General features: G+C 51.3%; 1 protein-coding gene across 1 annotated transcript in view; it reads right to left on the reverse strand.

Moving 5' to 3' along the window:
* Positions 1 to 15,632, reverse strand: part of EPB41L4B (erythrocyte membrane protein band 4.1 like 4B) — a 139,075-nt gene extending 123,443 nt beyond the window's left edge. Inside the window, exon 1 of the mRNA XM_052644951.1 lies at positions 15,333 to 15,632. Coding sequence (XP_052500911.1) covers positions 15,333 to 15,632 — 300 coding nt within the window. The remainder of the gene's footprint in view (positions 1 to 15,332) is intronic.
* Positions 15,633 to 16,413: the final 781 nt, after the last annotated feature.

The following is a 16,413-nucleotide window of genomic DNA, read 5'->3' on the forward strand; positions in this document are numbered from 1 at the left end:
AGCTAGACTGTGGTAATGGTTGCCTAACACTGTGAGTGAGTGTGATGGAATGTTTGAAACTTTATCTGCATTTCACCAAAATAAAAACTTTTGCAAAACAATAGGTCAATTTATTACTTATTTTTTGTAAGTAATATAAATAATTACAATTATTACTCAAATTACTACATGAACCACTACCATGACATGGGATGTACTAAGTCCCCCACATGGCAAAACATGAGTGGGAATACTATAGAGTACAAGCAGGGCGGGGGTTATGGGACAAGCTTCACAGACACGGTGGCATCTGAAATGGGTCCTGAGAGACAACTGGACCCTTAGGAGATAAGAATCAGCCAAGAAGAAAGGGAAAGAACAGCAAAGGTACAAAGTGTGAGGGTGAGAACCATGAGGGTGGCAGCCTTGGGGAAGAACCAGGCAGACGGGAATGCCAAGTCTGAAAAGGGTTTTACATCCGGCGCTCTCACGTACTGTGGGATGTTGGGCAGAAACCTTGCTGCTGAACTTTCTACAAAACTGGAATGCCCGCAGTTCTGCCACAGAGGTGCTACGAGGATTAAAGAAAGCCACAAACGGCGAAAGCTTCATCTCAACCTAAAATACTACACAAACATAAGGGACGTGACTGTGCAGAGAACACGGCCCCTCAAACACAGCGGCACGTGGCATTCCACTGTTGACTGGGGCCCTCCTGGGGTAGAGGCTGCGGGTGGAGCAGGTTCCCTGGCAGAGCCAGGAGGTAAGCAGTGACAGGGTGAATGAAGGCTGGAACACAGTACACAGCCCACCTGAGCAGCCAGACCACGCAGATGCCTGGGAGGGGAGTGGGGGGTGGTCCTTTAACCCTGACATCCTTAGCACACTGCTCCTGGGCTACCAAGGCAACGTGAGAGGCCAGGAGATGTGCCCTGTGAATCAATTACAATTCCACTTCCCACACCAAATGAGCTCCCTTGAAGCAGGGCCCACATTTTTTATCATTTCATACTCCTTGCATGGGGCCTTACACACACTAGTTGATCTCTCTCTGCTTTTGTATTTTGATCTCATGTTTTGCTGTGTGTGTGTGTGTGTGTGTTGTTTTTAAATTTTTTATTTTGTATTGGAGTAGGGTTGATTTACAACATTGTATTAGTTTCAGGTGTATAGCAAAGTGATTTAATTATATACATACATATAGCTATTCATTTTCAGATTCTATTTCCCATATAGGTCATCACAGATACTGAGTAAAGTTCCCTGTGTTATACAGTAGGTTCTTGTTAATGATCTATTTTATATAAAGTACTGTGCATATGTTAACCCCAACCTCCTGATTTATCCTTCCCCCCACCTTTACTCATAAGTTTGTTTTCTAAGTTTATTATCTCATTCTGCTTTGTAAATAAGATCACCGGTATCATTTTTTACTGTCATTTTTAATGAATACATGAAACAGATGGCTCATCCTGTGAAGTGAGTTAATAAGATAAATGACACATAACAGTAATCCAAGTACACGCAATGCTTCTTTTCTTTTCTGAAAACGGCACATAATTTTTGCATTTTTCTTCGGAAGTCTTTTTAATGAAGAGGAGCTATCGCCATAGCTTTGAGAACAAAGCTAAACAATTCTGGACTTCAAAGCAAAGTCAGTCAGTCCTATGTAGAATACGGAAGCATCCCAAGTAAGTGCTTCTGACCTTGGACTGCCTGGCTCCCACTGAAACATCCCACATACAGATCCCCTCTTCTTAGCTCCCTCCCTCCAGTCCCCCTGGGATCTGCCACTCCAGCCTGTGTGCAGGGACAGGAGCTGGTCTCTAGCCAGCTGGGCCCCTCCCTGGACTCTGATCCCCACTGTCACTGCCACCCAATACAGACTGAAACTCACTGGGCATGTGGCTTGGGCCTTGGGCCCCAGCAAACAGGAACAATCAAAGGACTGGAATGGGCTGCCAGGGAGTGCTGTGGGTTAATAACTAACCCTCAAGCACCTTTACAGTGTATCAGGCTTTCCTGGATGAAGCCCACAGCTGTTTCACAGGCAGATGCAGAGCGGGCAGTTTCTTCTGGGCCCTGGGGAGAACCACAAGTTAGTTTGGGAACAGGTAGGGGGACCTCAGAGAGGCAAAGAGGTCTACTGCTGTCACTGGGCCACTGAGAGGAGGAGCCGGGAGGTGCATGCAGGAAACTGCTCTTATTACATGCTAATTACCGCTCATTTGCCACAGGTGAGCAGCCTCTGGCTGTGGAGCAGCAGGCGTGCTCCAAGGCAAAGACCTGCCACCCCAGAATGATGCTCTGGACCACGTGGCTTTCAAGTGTTTCTTGAGGAGTAAAACCGAGTGGTTCCCACTGCCCTGCCATCTGCTCCACCTCTTTTCTTTCTGCAGTGTTCAAGTTCATTGACTCTACTCCTAAAAATGTCTGCAGGCACCTCTGGCCAGGAGATGGAGAAAAAGGGCTCAAGGGGGTGGGAGTGGAGGGCAGTGGGGGATGGGCAGGAGGTGTTCCGGTAGAATGTAAAGGCACCCAAACAGGAGTAAGATACAGAAAAAGAGAACCTCAAGGTCAAGTGTTGGTCACTCACTCGTGTCCGACTCTTTGCAACCCCATGGGCTGTAACCTACCAGGCTCCTGTGTCCAGGCAAGAATACTGGGGTGGGCTGCCATTCCCTTCTTCAGAGGATCTTCCCCACCCAGGGATCAAACACTGGTCTCCTGCATTGCAGGCAGATTCTTTACTGTCTAAGCCACCAGGGGAGACATTCAAAACTACAGTTATGGAGCTGATGAAGAACCAGAAGAAAAAGATACTCTTTTAATTAAATCTACCAGTGACTGGATTTCCCTGGTGGCTCAGATGGTAAAGCGTCTGCCTACAATGCGGGAGACCCAGGTTTGATCCCTGAGTCGGGAAGTTCCCCTGGAGAAGGAAATGGCAACCCACTCCAGTACTCTTGGCTGGAGAATCCCATGGATGGAGGAGCCAGGCGGGCTACAGCCCATGGGGTCCCAAAAAGTTGGACACGACTGAGCGACTTCACTTTAATTACATCTACTGAACACTTCTCAAAGATGAGGAATCTGGAGCTTTTCAAAGAAGCAACATCCAATGAAAGACAGGATACCTAGGCTCATAGGCAGGGGCTGAACAGGAGCAGGAATCTTCCAAGTATTATCTCGAGCCTCAGTGCCTTTGAATATGCTGACTGGCCACCAGAAAAGCTGTTCTCCACTGTCCTCAGAACTCAAAGCTTTCTCTCTGAAACCTTAGCCCTTTCTTTAAGCTTATCTGAATTTCCCCTGGGCAAATTCATTTCACACCAGGTGTAATGAATTGTCTCCACTCAAGCTTCTCAAGGACAAGGAACTTGCCTCACTGTTCTCTGTGTGCTGAGTCAGATGCTTTAAGTGATGCTTGTACCAACTGTACCTCAGGGGAACCAAATGTTGAGGATGCCATCGAGGAAATCCACAGTGGGAAACTCTAAGACAGATGGCCCAACTCCTTCAACAAATGGGGAAGAAAAGGAGGGGAGAAGGGAAAACTCCAGATTAAGAGCTTTAGCTAAATTGTGGGGCAGAGAAAAAGGAGATAATGTTGGTCAAAGGACACAAACTTTCAGTTATAAAATAAAAAGTTCTGGGATCTAAATGACAGCGTGATGATGCAATAGTTAATTATAATGTAGAGTATACCTGAAATCTGCCAAGATACACACACAAATAGTGACTAGAGAAGCGATGGATACGTTAATTCCTCGATGTACAGTGACCATTTCACAAGGCAGATGTATATCAAATCAACATGCATTACATCTCAAATAAATAGCATTTTTATTTGTCAATTATGCCTCAATAAAGCAAGGGAAAATAACATTTCAAAAAATTCTTAAAGAGCTTTAGATAGACTATCAACCAAACACAGTCAAAGGACCTTGGTGTGACAACCAAATAAGAAAATTTGAACACTGACCATATATCTGAGGCTAAAAGACAACTATTAATTATTTTTAGGTGTTGTGATAATATTGTGAATAGTTTTTTTAGAAAACACAGCCCTTATCTTTTAGATAACTGGGAGTTTGTTTTGGAACTTTTTTAAAAAGAATCGGGAAGGAACAGATAAAAGAATACAAGTGAAAAGAAAGGGGCCACATTAATAAGTGATGAAGTTTAACAATGGGTACTTAAGTTATGTTCGTTATATGATGGGTACTTAGGGCTCTCTCTGCTTTTGACTGCACTTAAAATTTCAATTAATAAAAACTGGAAGGAAAGTAGGCAGAATTCAATGAAGACTACACATCCCGCAACTGCTCACCAGCAGCAATAGACTTCAGCTAATTCACAGCGAAATGGAAGATGGAACGTTCATTTCCACTTAGGGAGGAAAGGCAAGGGGGACTTACATGGACGTGTTCTCCCTTGTTCCACTGAGTTGAGCTCAGAAGAGGAAGTGGGTATGGGAGACAACCTCATCAAGGCCAGGAGAGCAAGGAGCCGAACACAATGAGAAAAATAGAACCCAACTAAAAAACAGGCAAACGGGAGAGGGGTTCAGGATTGGGAACTCATGTACACCCGTGGCTGATTCATGTCAATGTATGGCAAAACCAATACAGTATTGTAAAGCAAAATAAAGTAAAAATAAAAATTAAAAAAAAACAGGCAAACATCATAGAACACAGCATACCAGGAAGAAATGCATGTATGGTCGATAAACACAGGCAAAGATCCTCAACCCATCAACAACTGGGAAAAAGTGAAGACTACAGTGAGTTCCCACTAACTCCCGCAAGACTGGTAAAATAAAACCGAAAAGCTGCCCAACGCCCAGGGCTGAAGAATGGATTAGCAGACGCTTTTATGTACTGCAGGGACTCTGGAAAACAATTTCATATGATCTTAAAAGGCCCTGCCTGCCACCCTCCCAGCGACGGGTATATACCCAGGAGAGACGCTGGCTTGCAAACGTGCACCAGGAGACCAATTTCAGGAGGTTCAAAGTGCCATTTTTTCCCCTAATAGCTCCAAACTGAAAACATCCCAAATGTCCACCGACAAAGGATAAATATATTCGGGTATATTCATGCAGCACAGCAAGAAGTCCAGCCATCTCATCAATATGGATAAACTTCAGACAGAATATTGAGTGAAAAATCCATATACTATAAAGTTCACAAATATGCAGGATGAACAGTCAGTCTATCTTTTAGGGAAACACACATATGAGGCAAACCCATCAAAAAAGGAATGAGATAAACTTCAGGGGTGGGGGAAGGGAAGGCAATTAGGGAGGAACGTGGGTGGGGGATTAACAGCACTGGTGAGGCTCTTTGTTCTTAAGCTGGGTGGTAGGTACACGGATGTTTGTTACATTAATTTTTTTAGTATTTATTTATTTACTTATTTGGCAGCACGGGTCTTAGTTGCGACACATGGAATTGTCCATCTTCACTGCAGGACATGTGGGATCTAGTTTTCCGACCGGGGATGGAACCTGGGTCCCCTGCATTGGGAGTGTGGAGTCTTAGCCACTGGACCACCAGGGAAGTCCCTACTTTTCTTTAAAACCAGTCATATTACAGATACTCTTTTGATTCTGTATTTCATCATTAAAAGATTTAAAGACTGACTGGACAGAGGACTTGCCAACACTAAGCAACTCTGACAAAAGACCAGACAACCTGGGAGAAGGAGTAGCCAAAAAAGGAAGAGTCCCAGGTAAGAGGAGCCAGGATGCCAAGAACAAAACCCCAAGGGGTGGGTGGAGGACATCCAAGTCTCTGCCATCGGTGAACGGCAAGGCCATCGGTAAACGGCAAGGCCATCGGTGAACGGCAGGGCAGAGTTAGGAAGGCCGAGACACGAAGAAAAGTCTGTAACTCGGATGAATGGGTAAACAAACTGTGGCGTGTCTGCGCACCAGAATACCATTCAGCCTTTAAAAAGCTGACCCATGCTACCACTTGGATGGACCTTGAAGACATTATGCTAAGTGAAAGAAGCCAGACACAAAAGGACAAGGACCGTATGACTCCACTTACGAGAGGGAGCTGGGGGAGTCAGATTCACAGAGACAGAAAGCGGATTAGAGGCTGCCAGGGGCTACGGGGAAGGAGGAATGGGGAGTTCGCGCTTACTGGACATGGTTTTAGTTGCGGATGATGAAAATGTTCTGGAGATGAACAGCGGTGGTCTTGCATAACAATGTGCATATACTTTGAAGTGTACACCTAAAAATGGTTAAAATGGTCGATTTTATACGTATTATCACAGTTTTAAAAATCCATATTTCAAAGAAGGTACACCTGAGCAAGCAAGCTGGAAGGATAAAGGAGAGATGCTACCAAACCTACCTCAAGCCCCTTGAACACACATAAGACATGACAACAGCATTCAGGCATGAAGTGGGCATGGAAGAGACACCACAGAGCCAAAGGAGGCTGACCCTGCAGGCACCCGAGGAACCAGGCGGTCCACATCCTCCTGGCAGGGCCAGCTTCCCTGGACGAGTCTGCCCCTGGGACCCAGCTCAGTGCCGGGAAACAAAGACACTCCAGATGACCCCACGGATGGCACAGGGCCCTGGGGATATCACCCTCCAGTTCACAACTTTTAGAAGGAAATGCTGGGCACTCAGCCAACTGTGACACTGGGGGAAAGAACCTACAAGACATGCTGAAAAATGGTAGACAGAACCCAAATGCCAGAGATGCTGTGAAGCAAAGAAGTTCAGCAAAGCCAGGGCAATTTACAGCATGAAATTCTAATCTGTCAAATTACAAAAGATTCTGACCTTCCCTCGGAGTTCCGGAGAGCACACCTTTCATGGGCTAGGGGTAGAGCACTAAAGAATGGGTCAGGAAACCCAGATTCAATTCTGGCTCCACCCTACTTACAGCGGAGTGGCCTGGAGACCTGCGTAAAGGGGATAATAACACCTTCCCAGATGGTAGCAATTAAGGGAAGTAACACAGATTCTGTGAGCCTGAGGGGTAGGCGAGCCAACAGGCAAGATACCAGGTGCTGTGACTGACAACCTTCAACCCCAAGAGACAGGTAGGAACAGGTATTATTTCACACACACACACAAACTTCTGTAAGTAATTCAGAATAAGCCGAAAAGAAGGCACCAAACTGGGTGAAAAGTATGTCTGGAAGGCTTGGATAAGAGGAAATAAGGTTTTTTTTAAATAAAAAAAGTATATAAAAGGCTGCACACCATGTTTATAAACATGTATGCAAAAGCACAAAGACTGAAGGGAGCGGTGAAACCGACCAGTTGCTATGCAGCAGGATGGAAATATAAAAAATGTTTCTCTCTAGGATAATTTTAGTGTTGTTCTATTAAACACTTTTTTAAAATGTAGCCTATTTCCAAACTCAGCGTTGAAGAATTATGGGCCTCAAACCAGAAGGCGCTCTGGTTGAAACCACACTCACCCAGTATGCCTTACAGGTGTGAATCCCATGCATGGGAACCCCAAGTGGCCTGGAAAGGGGGCCACCGTTCTGAGGCTCAGGGTCCCCATCAACGCTGGGGCAGGCTCCACCCACCCCCACTCCTCCCAGACCCAGTCCTGGTCAGACGACCTTCCCTGACACAAACCTCTTCTAGCCCGAAGCTAGAGTCTGCCTTAATATGTGACACCGGTGGGGTTTTTTCAATCAGTCTCTTGGGCCCTGATTCACCCCTCTCACAAATAAGGTATAAGAACAGTAACAACTGAAAGAGGTTTGGTGAGGATTCAACAGTCACTTAAGCACTTAGCACAGTATCAGCACACTGTGATCCCCTGACTCTTACCAGCTTGAGACCCTCCTCTGTGCTTCAGAGGTTGCTCACTCACTCCTTCAAGATTTGGGGGCTCAGCCGGTGCTCACAATCATTCCTACTCACAAGGAGCTGGAAGCCCAGCCAGTGGGGTTTCCTGGCTCCCATCCTCCCTGCATCTGCACCTGCTGCTTCTTCCACTGCAATGCCTTCTGATCTTAACAGCGGAACCTCCCAGGCAACCTTCCGGACAACTCAGTGTCACTCGGGGCATCAAACCTTCTCCAAATCCAGCCCACGGTTCCATCGCTCACCCTCTTGCCACCCCTCGTGGGGTTCCGAGTTATCTCCTGACACTGTCTCCCACCTTCTAGACTGGAACTCTCTCCCCAGTCCTGTACCCCTCCCAATGCTTCATGCAGGGTAAGTGCACAACCAGTCTTGGGTGACTGAAAACACTGTGGCCAAACAAAAGCATTGTGGGGAACAAAAATAAGCCAGAAATTAAAATCAAGTGGGACTAGTGAGATACATCCACTGTCGAGAGAAGCCGAAGAGGCTGCAGAATGAGATGAGAGACCCTAGGGCAGAGGAGGCAGCCCTGGGATGCTGTAGCGTTACCCACCCACCCATGCCAGATCAGCCCCAGCTGGGAGCAGGGCCTAAGCTCCCTGGGCAGGTGAGAGCCTCCCCAAAACAGTGTTCAGAACACAAGCCCTCAGATGCAAGGGGAGTCTGTGGCCACATCAACGGGACTGCTAAGCTACCAGAAAGCAGAGGTGATTGGTGGGGAAGGTCTCCAAGCATGAGGACCCCACTCCTTAGCCAGGCTTTAGGTAGCATACAGCTCAGATGGCCACAGGAAGCTCCCCGCCCCAGCTAAGGATCCCAGGGGCTGTAAAGTAGTGGGGGCAGAAGGGTCTCATCCTAAAGAGGCCCAAACTTGGGGTCTAGATCCCTATTCAGTTGTGCTATAGAGGTGGGGAAAGAGATTTTACTGTTATCAACCCATATAAATTCATCATTTTAAATAACATATTCAGAACTAAAAACAAAGAGAAAAGTACAGATGGACACACACACACACACACCACAGTTTTAAAAGTGGTTATCTCTGATGAGATTTTAGATGTTTTTAACTTCTCCTCCATCTCTATATTTTCTAATCTTTCTGCTGCCAACGTGTTCTCCTGTGAAATGCAAGTGGGGGAGGAAAACACATGCCAACTACCGAAAAAAAAAAAACCCACCAACATGAATCAGCAGCTGACCCTGCCTGCAGGCAGCTGCCATGGGCCCGAGGAGGAAGCCCCAGTGCAAAGAACCAGATTCCTGCTGAAGAAACACTCTGGGCAGCGTGGAGGAGGCTAGAGACAGGAGTCAGGCCATAGAGAAGGATGGGATTCGGGTTTTGAGGACAAGTTGTGGGTGGAGGATTTCTGCAGTGATGGAGTGGGGTTTTTTCTAAGTCCCTACGCAAGAATGTAGGAGAAAGGCTATCTCCCCGTATCACCGACCTGACCCCCACCACAATCTTTTGCTGTTTCAGAATTAAACAGACCTGCGCCTTCATCCACAATAGTGCACTAGGGACAGAACTCAATGAGACTATGCACGTGAAAGCTCTTAACCAGTTAAAATTTGTTTTGTCCTGGACTTGCACAGGGTCATGTTCCTGGTGCTGGAGAGGCTTGCAGACACCCCCACCCTGCAAATTAACGATGAGTAAGGAACCGGAGTTAAGAGAGGGCACCTCTGTCCCACTTGGGATGGTCACCATCCACCTCTCCTGCCTTCTCCCCTTCCCCACCTGCCCTCCTTTGAAAACAAAGGTATGTTTTAAAAATACATAAACCCATGACACACTTATCTGAGGGCCCCCATGGCCTCATTCATAGTCCAGGATGAGTTCGAGCGGGGTAAGCCCTGGAGGGCCGCCTTGAGCCATTACCAGCCCTCACAAGGAAGAAAAAGCAAGCCACCTGAAGTCTGGGAGAAGGCAGGGTGTTCATGGCATCAGGAACCTCAGGAGTGGGTGGAGATGAGGAGCTGCCTTCTCATGGGTCTTATGTGGTCCTCCATTTCTTCCCACACCTGAGAGTGAAGATAGCCCTGTCCTCCAAGTTAGACCCCACTCCTCACTTCCCTCACACTCAATCAACAGCCCCACCTTGGGGAACACACCAACACTCAGTCCCTTCTCCACCCCAGGCCCTCATCACCCCTCACCTGGATTACTGCAACAGCGGAACTGTCTCCAGAGAGGGAATGGTCTCCATTCCCTCTCCCAGCCCAGCCTGCACTCTGGGGTGGCAAAGATGGGCTCCCTACAGTGCAGGTGTGAGCCTGCCAACCCCCAGCTTGGAGGCTGCTGCTCCCATCCTCACTGTCTGAAGCCTCTTTTAATGCACAGTGCGGCTGCCCTCTGCTCTCCCAGTTCAGAGCCAGTGTTTTTCAAAGGGTGTGAAGGGGACCACTGTGTCGGAATTGCACGCCCAAGGTACCGATTCAAAGTCCAGCTTCCTAAACTAATCAGAAATTCTGGAGGTGGGCTCTGCACAGCTGAACTGGAATCAAGAAAATCCCAGATGCACTCTTTGCGTACACTAAAGTTAGAGAACGCTTTTGCTGGAGTTTCCCGTTGTTTAGGTAAATGCCGAGAACATATCTGGCCCCCTGCCATGATGCTGTGTTAGGACTCGGGCCAGCCACCTTACTGCTGATCCAACACATCTCCAAAGGCGAGACTGGTTCCCAAAGATGCACCTGACACCTCCTCACTGAGTGACCAAGGGAGTCACTTTATATCCCCAGGCCTCTGTGTCCCATACATACGATGGGTGGATATGTGTTGTCTAGGGTCCCTTACGATCTTCATGCTGTATCATGTATGTTCTGTTAGGTCTGAGGTTCCAGTCCTGAAATTCTAAGGACCGGCATTTTTCTTTCTATTTCAGAGTGTAAGTGGGGGGTGAAAAGTGAAAGTGTCAGTAGCTTAGTCCGACTCTTTGCAACCCCATGGACTATTGCCCACCACACTCCTCTGTCCACGGGATTCTCCAGGCAAGGACACCAGAGTGGGCTGCCCTTCCCTTTTCCAGGAGATCCTCCTGACCCAGGGTTTGACCCTAGATCTCCTGCACTATAGATCTCCTGCACTATAGATGGATTCATTACCATTTGAGCCACTGTGGGGGTGGGGGGGGGCGGGTAGCATTCTTTTCTCATTCAAAGTGAAACTTTTATAAAGTATGCTCTTACTACATCCAGTTTCCAATTAACAATAAGGGAGAGCCAAGCAATTAGTCTTCCTGGCACGGCTTTTTTTTTGCCAAACCATGCAGCTTATGGGATCTTAGTTCCCTGACCAGGGATCAAACCCAGGCCCTTGGCAGTGAAAGCGCAGAGTACTAACCACTGAACCACCAGGGATTCCCACCCTTTTTTTTTTTTTTAATGTTCATTCTAGAAAATTTCCCAATCCCTTTTCACAGGCCAAAGAGGAGGCACAGAGATGCGTGTAAGATGACAGCCTACCAGCACCCCTTCAGCACCCTGCTGCTTCCTAAGGCCTTTTCATATCCTTTTAGATGTATAATCCTCCCATTTTAAAGACCAGAAAATCGAGGTTCAAGGATGGCACAGCCAGACTGCACAACTCAAACGTGCACCTTCCCACCCTGAAACTCTCCATGCTTGCCCTGTACCACCCAAGTCCACACTGAGCTCAGAGACGGTGAGAGCAACTGCGCCAAACCTCCCACTGGCCAACGGGGCATGCCCTGCAGGGCATGGGAGGGAGTGCTAACCAGCCAGCCACACCCCTTCCTGGCTCTCCACACAGAGCTGCTGGAAGCCTGCGCATGCAAGGGAGGGGGGAGACGGGGCTGAGCAACAGCCGCACGAGCAAAAGCGATGCCAGGGATTTAGTCAACAGAGAGCTAATATGAGTCAACAGCGGGTGCCGCTGCCAAACACACTAATGGGATCTTCAGCAGCATTAACAGAAGGGAAGAGTCTGGGGCAGGCCGAGGGAGTCCTGCCCTGCTCTGGCCAGACCACACCTGAGGGCTGGGCCTGGCAGGGCGGGGCCTCGGAGGGGGACGCACCTTCTGAGCCAGCACCCAGGTTTCTGAAGAAGAGTGGCTCTGGTGGGGCACTCTGGTCTGTATGGTGGGCCAACGCCTCCCCTGGGAGCTGGGTTGGCACAGGAAGCCCACTCCAGATTGCCCATTATAGATGGATTCTTTTTTTTCCCCAAAGATCCTGATGCACAGCAAAGGTTAAGAACACACAGGCGTGCGAGAGGATCAGACCCACCACCTGAGGAAGGGGGCTCCAGGCTCCATCAGGGAAGCATCACTGGAGAAGACAATTATAGCTGCTTCTTCCTTTGTTATATATAACAGTGGGGCCGTGGCATGGCCAAGAAGTGGCTGACTCCCTGAAACAACAGGGAGTCTAAAAATGCATAAGGGGCACTGGATTTGAGATCCTAGAGCCACAAGCATCAAAGTCTCCAGGAAGTCCTCCTGATTCATCCATCCCCCAGCACCCTATCTGGTGAGCCTGTGAGCTCAGCATCACTTACAGTAAAAAGACACACTGCCACCTGTGTTTCTCAAGGGCTTCAAGGCCACCTCTCATTCACCTTTGGGTCCACAGCCCAGCGAAAAACCAAGGTGCCCCAGCACAATCCCACTGAGGGCCTTGTGTTTGAAGCACTTCTGGAACACAGGCCTCCTGACGAGGGCTAATAAAACGGCTTATGACAATGCCTAAGCATGGTTAGTATGCTGAGCAGAGAATGCATGACGCTACCAACACCAGAGAGTTTTAATTACAAAAGAGCCATAGTTGGCCTGGCAAGTGTGCTTTGTGCCTGAGCAAGTGACTGGAGACAGAAAATCCAGCTTAGGGAGATGGCGGTCAAAGGTAAATCCGGTATACCAGGCCGCAAAGCCATCCCAGGGCCCAAGAAGCGGTAAAAATTCAGGAATGCAGGAGACGAGAAGAATGACCAGTGGGACTAAATGCCAAAAAAGGACAGCATAAAAAGTGAGCTTGGTGAAATGGGGCCGAGAAGAAGCACAGATGCTACAGCTTCATGGAGGCCGGGCTGCTTGGAGCCCATGCTGTACTGGCACTGAAACTCTGAGGATGACTGTGGGAGACTGTCATGCAGATCTAACAGCGAATAAATCTCTCAGTCAATGAGCTGTGCTCCCTGGTGAATTCTTCTCCATCTTTCCTCCCCAAGCAAGGGCACAGATGACCAACGCCAACATTTGCTCTGGACCTGCCTAAGGGCGGCACATATACATTATATGCATGTCTATATAAATAAAATTGGAAGTTCACTAAATAACATCTTAAGGCATCCCACTGGACGTCCCTGGTGAATACCGTGGATAAGAATCCGCCTGCCAATGCAAGGAACACAAGTTCGATTCCTGGTCTGGGAAGATCCCACATGCTGCAGAGCAGCTAAACCGCTATGCCACAACTACTGCAGCCTGTGTGCCTAGGGCCTGCGCTCCCCAACAAGAGAAGCCACCGAACCTAGAAGCCTGCACACCGCCAGTGAAGAGTAGCCCCCTCCCCCCGCGGCTCTCTCGGCAACTAGATAAAAACCCAAGCTGCAGGGAAGACCCAATGTGACCAAAAAATAAATAAATAAATAAATAAATTTTCTTTTACAAAAAGGAAACAAATCTGCCATTGTAAGAAAACCTAGTGAATTCTTCTGTCAAGTAGCCTTTAATTAAGCGAAGAAAACTTTAGGATGCAAAACCTGCCTCTGCCACACTGGGCCAGGGCTCCGCCAGCTGAGGTAAGTCAGCCTTCGCATCCCAACCTGTTCATCTGGGTACCTGTTTGGGTCTATTCACCACGCATGCATTTTTACTGGGTTTGCATTTTTCATCTCAGAGACACCACTTAAGCCTGTCGCAGAAACCTGACCAACGCAATACATTTCATAAACGAATCATCTCGGGGGAACAGACAAGAAAATCATCAGCAGTGAGCGTTGTCAAAGTTCCCAACCAGAGCATTCCTTTCGCAGATCTGAGATGCAGAACGCGCCACATCCTCTCCACACACCAGCTGCCCGCTCCAGAAGCAACCCACTCACCTCTCCTCCACTCGGCTCGGCCCGCCCCTCTCCCCTTTTTCAAGCCTCCTCTCCCAGCAGAATAAAAAGCTGGAGAGCCCAGTCTCGGAAAAACAGTAACATTTTAATACTATTTTAAAGACAACTGCTCTGAGCACTGGAATGTTGGCTCCTTTTCCATGAATAAAAAGGCCCCCGAAGGGTATTATCGTAACAAAATGATATCCTATGGAGAGCACCAGGAACCACAAAAATAAAATCGCCATAAACTGAAACTGTCTCAAAATTAAACCTAACACAAGGAAACATTAAACCGCAGGCCAGGCAGGCTCTGATTTTCCCATCTAAAACCCTTACAGGTTCTCAGCCAGTTCTCTCCTGACGTCCAATTTCCCCAACCCGAGAAGGTCTGAATGCTTTCTTTAGAAGTCCCGGTATGTTATTCCGCCCGCCCCGCTTGAAACCCTCGGGACGATCTGTAACATTCATCTAAAGCTCAACCATTTCTGTGTCCTCAGTCACACCCAAAGAATCCCAAAGGCAACGTCTGCCGCAGCGCCGGGTGCACAGTAGGCGCCCCATTAATGTGCGGATTCGATCTGATCAGATCTGGTCCCTTAGGCTAGAAAGACCCGCTGGTGGCCGGACGCCCTGGCGGGGACAGCAGCGCCAGCCGAGCTCTCCGCTGCAGGGGGCGGGGTGCAACCACCTGTGGGCGGGTGGCCCGGGCCGAGGCCGCGGCGCAGCCGCCCTGGGGTGCCTCCGCGGCTCCCTGCACAGACCCCGGGGAAAGTCCGGCGCCCCAGGCCCGGGGGCCGACTCCCAGCGGCCCAGAAGGGAGCTCTGCCGCTGCAAAGTTGACCCGATCAGCGAGAGTCGATTCTCGAGTCAGCCCCCAAGTCGCCCAACCCCCTGTGAGGCAGCGGGCCAGAGGGGCTGTTTAGGATGGGATGAAGGGGTGGGGAGCGCCCAGATGGGGACTGGAAAGAGCAGAAATACTCCCCTGACTCCCTCCCAAACTTGGGGCACCTGCCGGCCAGGAGGCGAGCGGGCTTCTCCTCCCCTGCCTTCCCACCACGGCCTGGTGGCGAGTCTGTGGGGGCAAACGGGCTACCCCGGGGCAGCCCCGCCTTGTTTTGACATTCTCTAAACGACAGCCCAGCTCCAAGAAGGCCGCTGCAGGAACCTCAAAGACCTCAGGGGAACAACAGTCACCCGCGCCAGGGGGCGGGGACTTGGGACTTGAGGGGGCGCGGGCCAGGGATGGGGCCCCCCGGAAGAGACCAGAATGGGGTGGCCCGAGAGGGAACCAGGACTAGGAGTGCGCGCAGAAGGGGGAGGGGATCCCGGAGAGGTACAAGGGGAGCGCCCCAGAGGGGAGCATCGGGGGAAGGGAACTGCCCCACGGGCCCCGGGGTGCCAGTGGCCCGGACCGGCTCCGTCACTCACCGGCAGGTCCACGCTCACTTCGGTACCGTCGAGCAGGAAGACGCGGCAGTAGAGGGTGGCCTTGGAGGCTCCGGCGGCAGAGATGTGCACGGCCGCGCCGCCCGTGAGCAGGGGCCCGCCGCCGGCCGGGAACACGCTGCCCCCGGGCGCGGCGGGCAGCGTGGAGACAGCGGCGGCCGGGCCCCCCCGCGGGCCCCCGTCGCGCTCGTCCCCCAGCCCGGCGGCCCCGCGCCCTGCCGCGCCCCGCGCGTAGCGCTGCATGGAGCGGCGGCCAAAGGTCCGGCGCAGAAACCGCAGCATCCTGGCTGGGGGCGTCCCCTGCCTCCGCCCCCTGCGCCGCTGCCGCTGCGCCGCCGCCCGGGAGTGCCCCGCGACGCCGTCAGTGCCAGCGCCCGCCCGCGCCTCCTCCCGCCGGCTGCGGCCCGGGGCTCGCTCCCGCCGAGGCCGAGGCCGCGCTCCGGGTGCCTGCGGGGCGCGCCGGCCGGGCCAGCGCCGACTGCGAGTGGCCGCAGGCGGGAGGGCGCGCTCGGGGCGGCCCGGCAGCCGTCCCGCCGCCGCCTCCGCCGCCACGCGCTCTGCCGGGCCGGCGGCCTGCGCTCGCGGCCGAGGAGCCGCTGCCGACGGCCGGCCGCGGGCGGCCCGGGGGGCTGCGGGGGGCGCGGGGGCGGGCTGCCGGCTGCTCCCGCGCCGCGAGCCGGCCGAGGGCCAGCCGGAGCAGGGCGCCTGCGTGCTCCTGGCGCGCTCGCTCCCACTCGCCGCGCCCGGGACCGAGGAGGCCCCGCCGAGTACCCGCTCCCCGGGCGCCTTTTCCTGCGCCCGCAGCCCCCGCCTCCCACCTGGGAGGCTGCACCTCCAGCCGCCGCTGCCGCCGCCGCCGCCGCCGCCGCCGCCGCCGGGACTGCAGCACGCCCTCCTCCCTCGGGGCTGCGCCGGGGATTTGCAAACCGAGTCTGTGCTGCCCCCTGCCGGCCCGAGCGCCCCCTGCTGCTGTAGGTGTGCTCACGTGTGTACACGTAGGTTAGCACACACGTGTTTCCGGCGCCTCGAGCCCTGAAGACGCCCGAGTCTCCCCTTGCCTAGT

This window comes from Budorcas taxicolor, chromosome 8 (genome assembly GCF_023091745.1).
Source record: "Budorcas taxicolor isolate Tak-1 chromosome 8, Takin1.1, whole genome shotgun sequence".
Lineage (NCBI taxonomy): Eukaryota > Metazoa > Chordata > Mammalia > Artiodactyla > Bovidae > Budorcas > Budorcas taxicolor.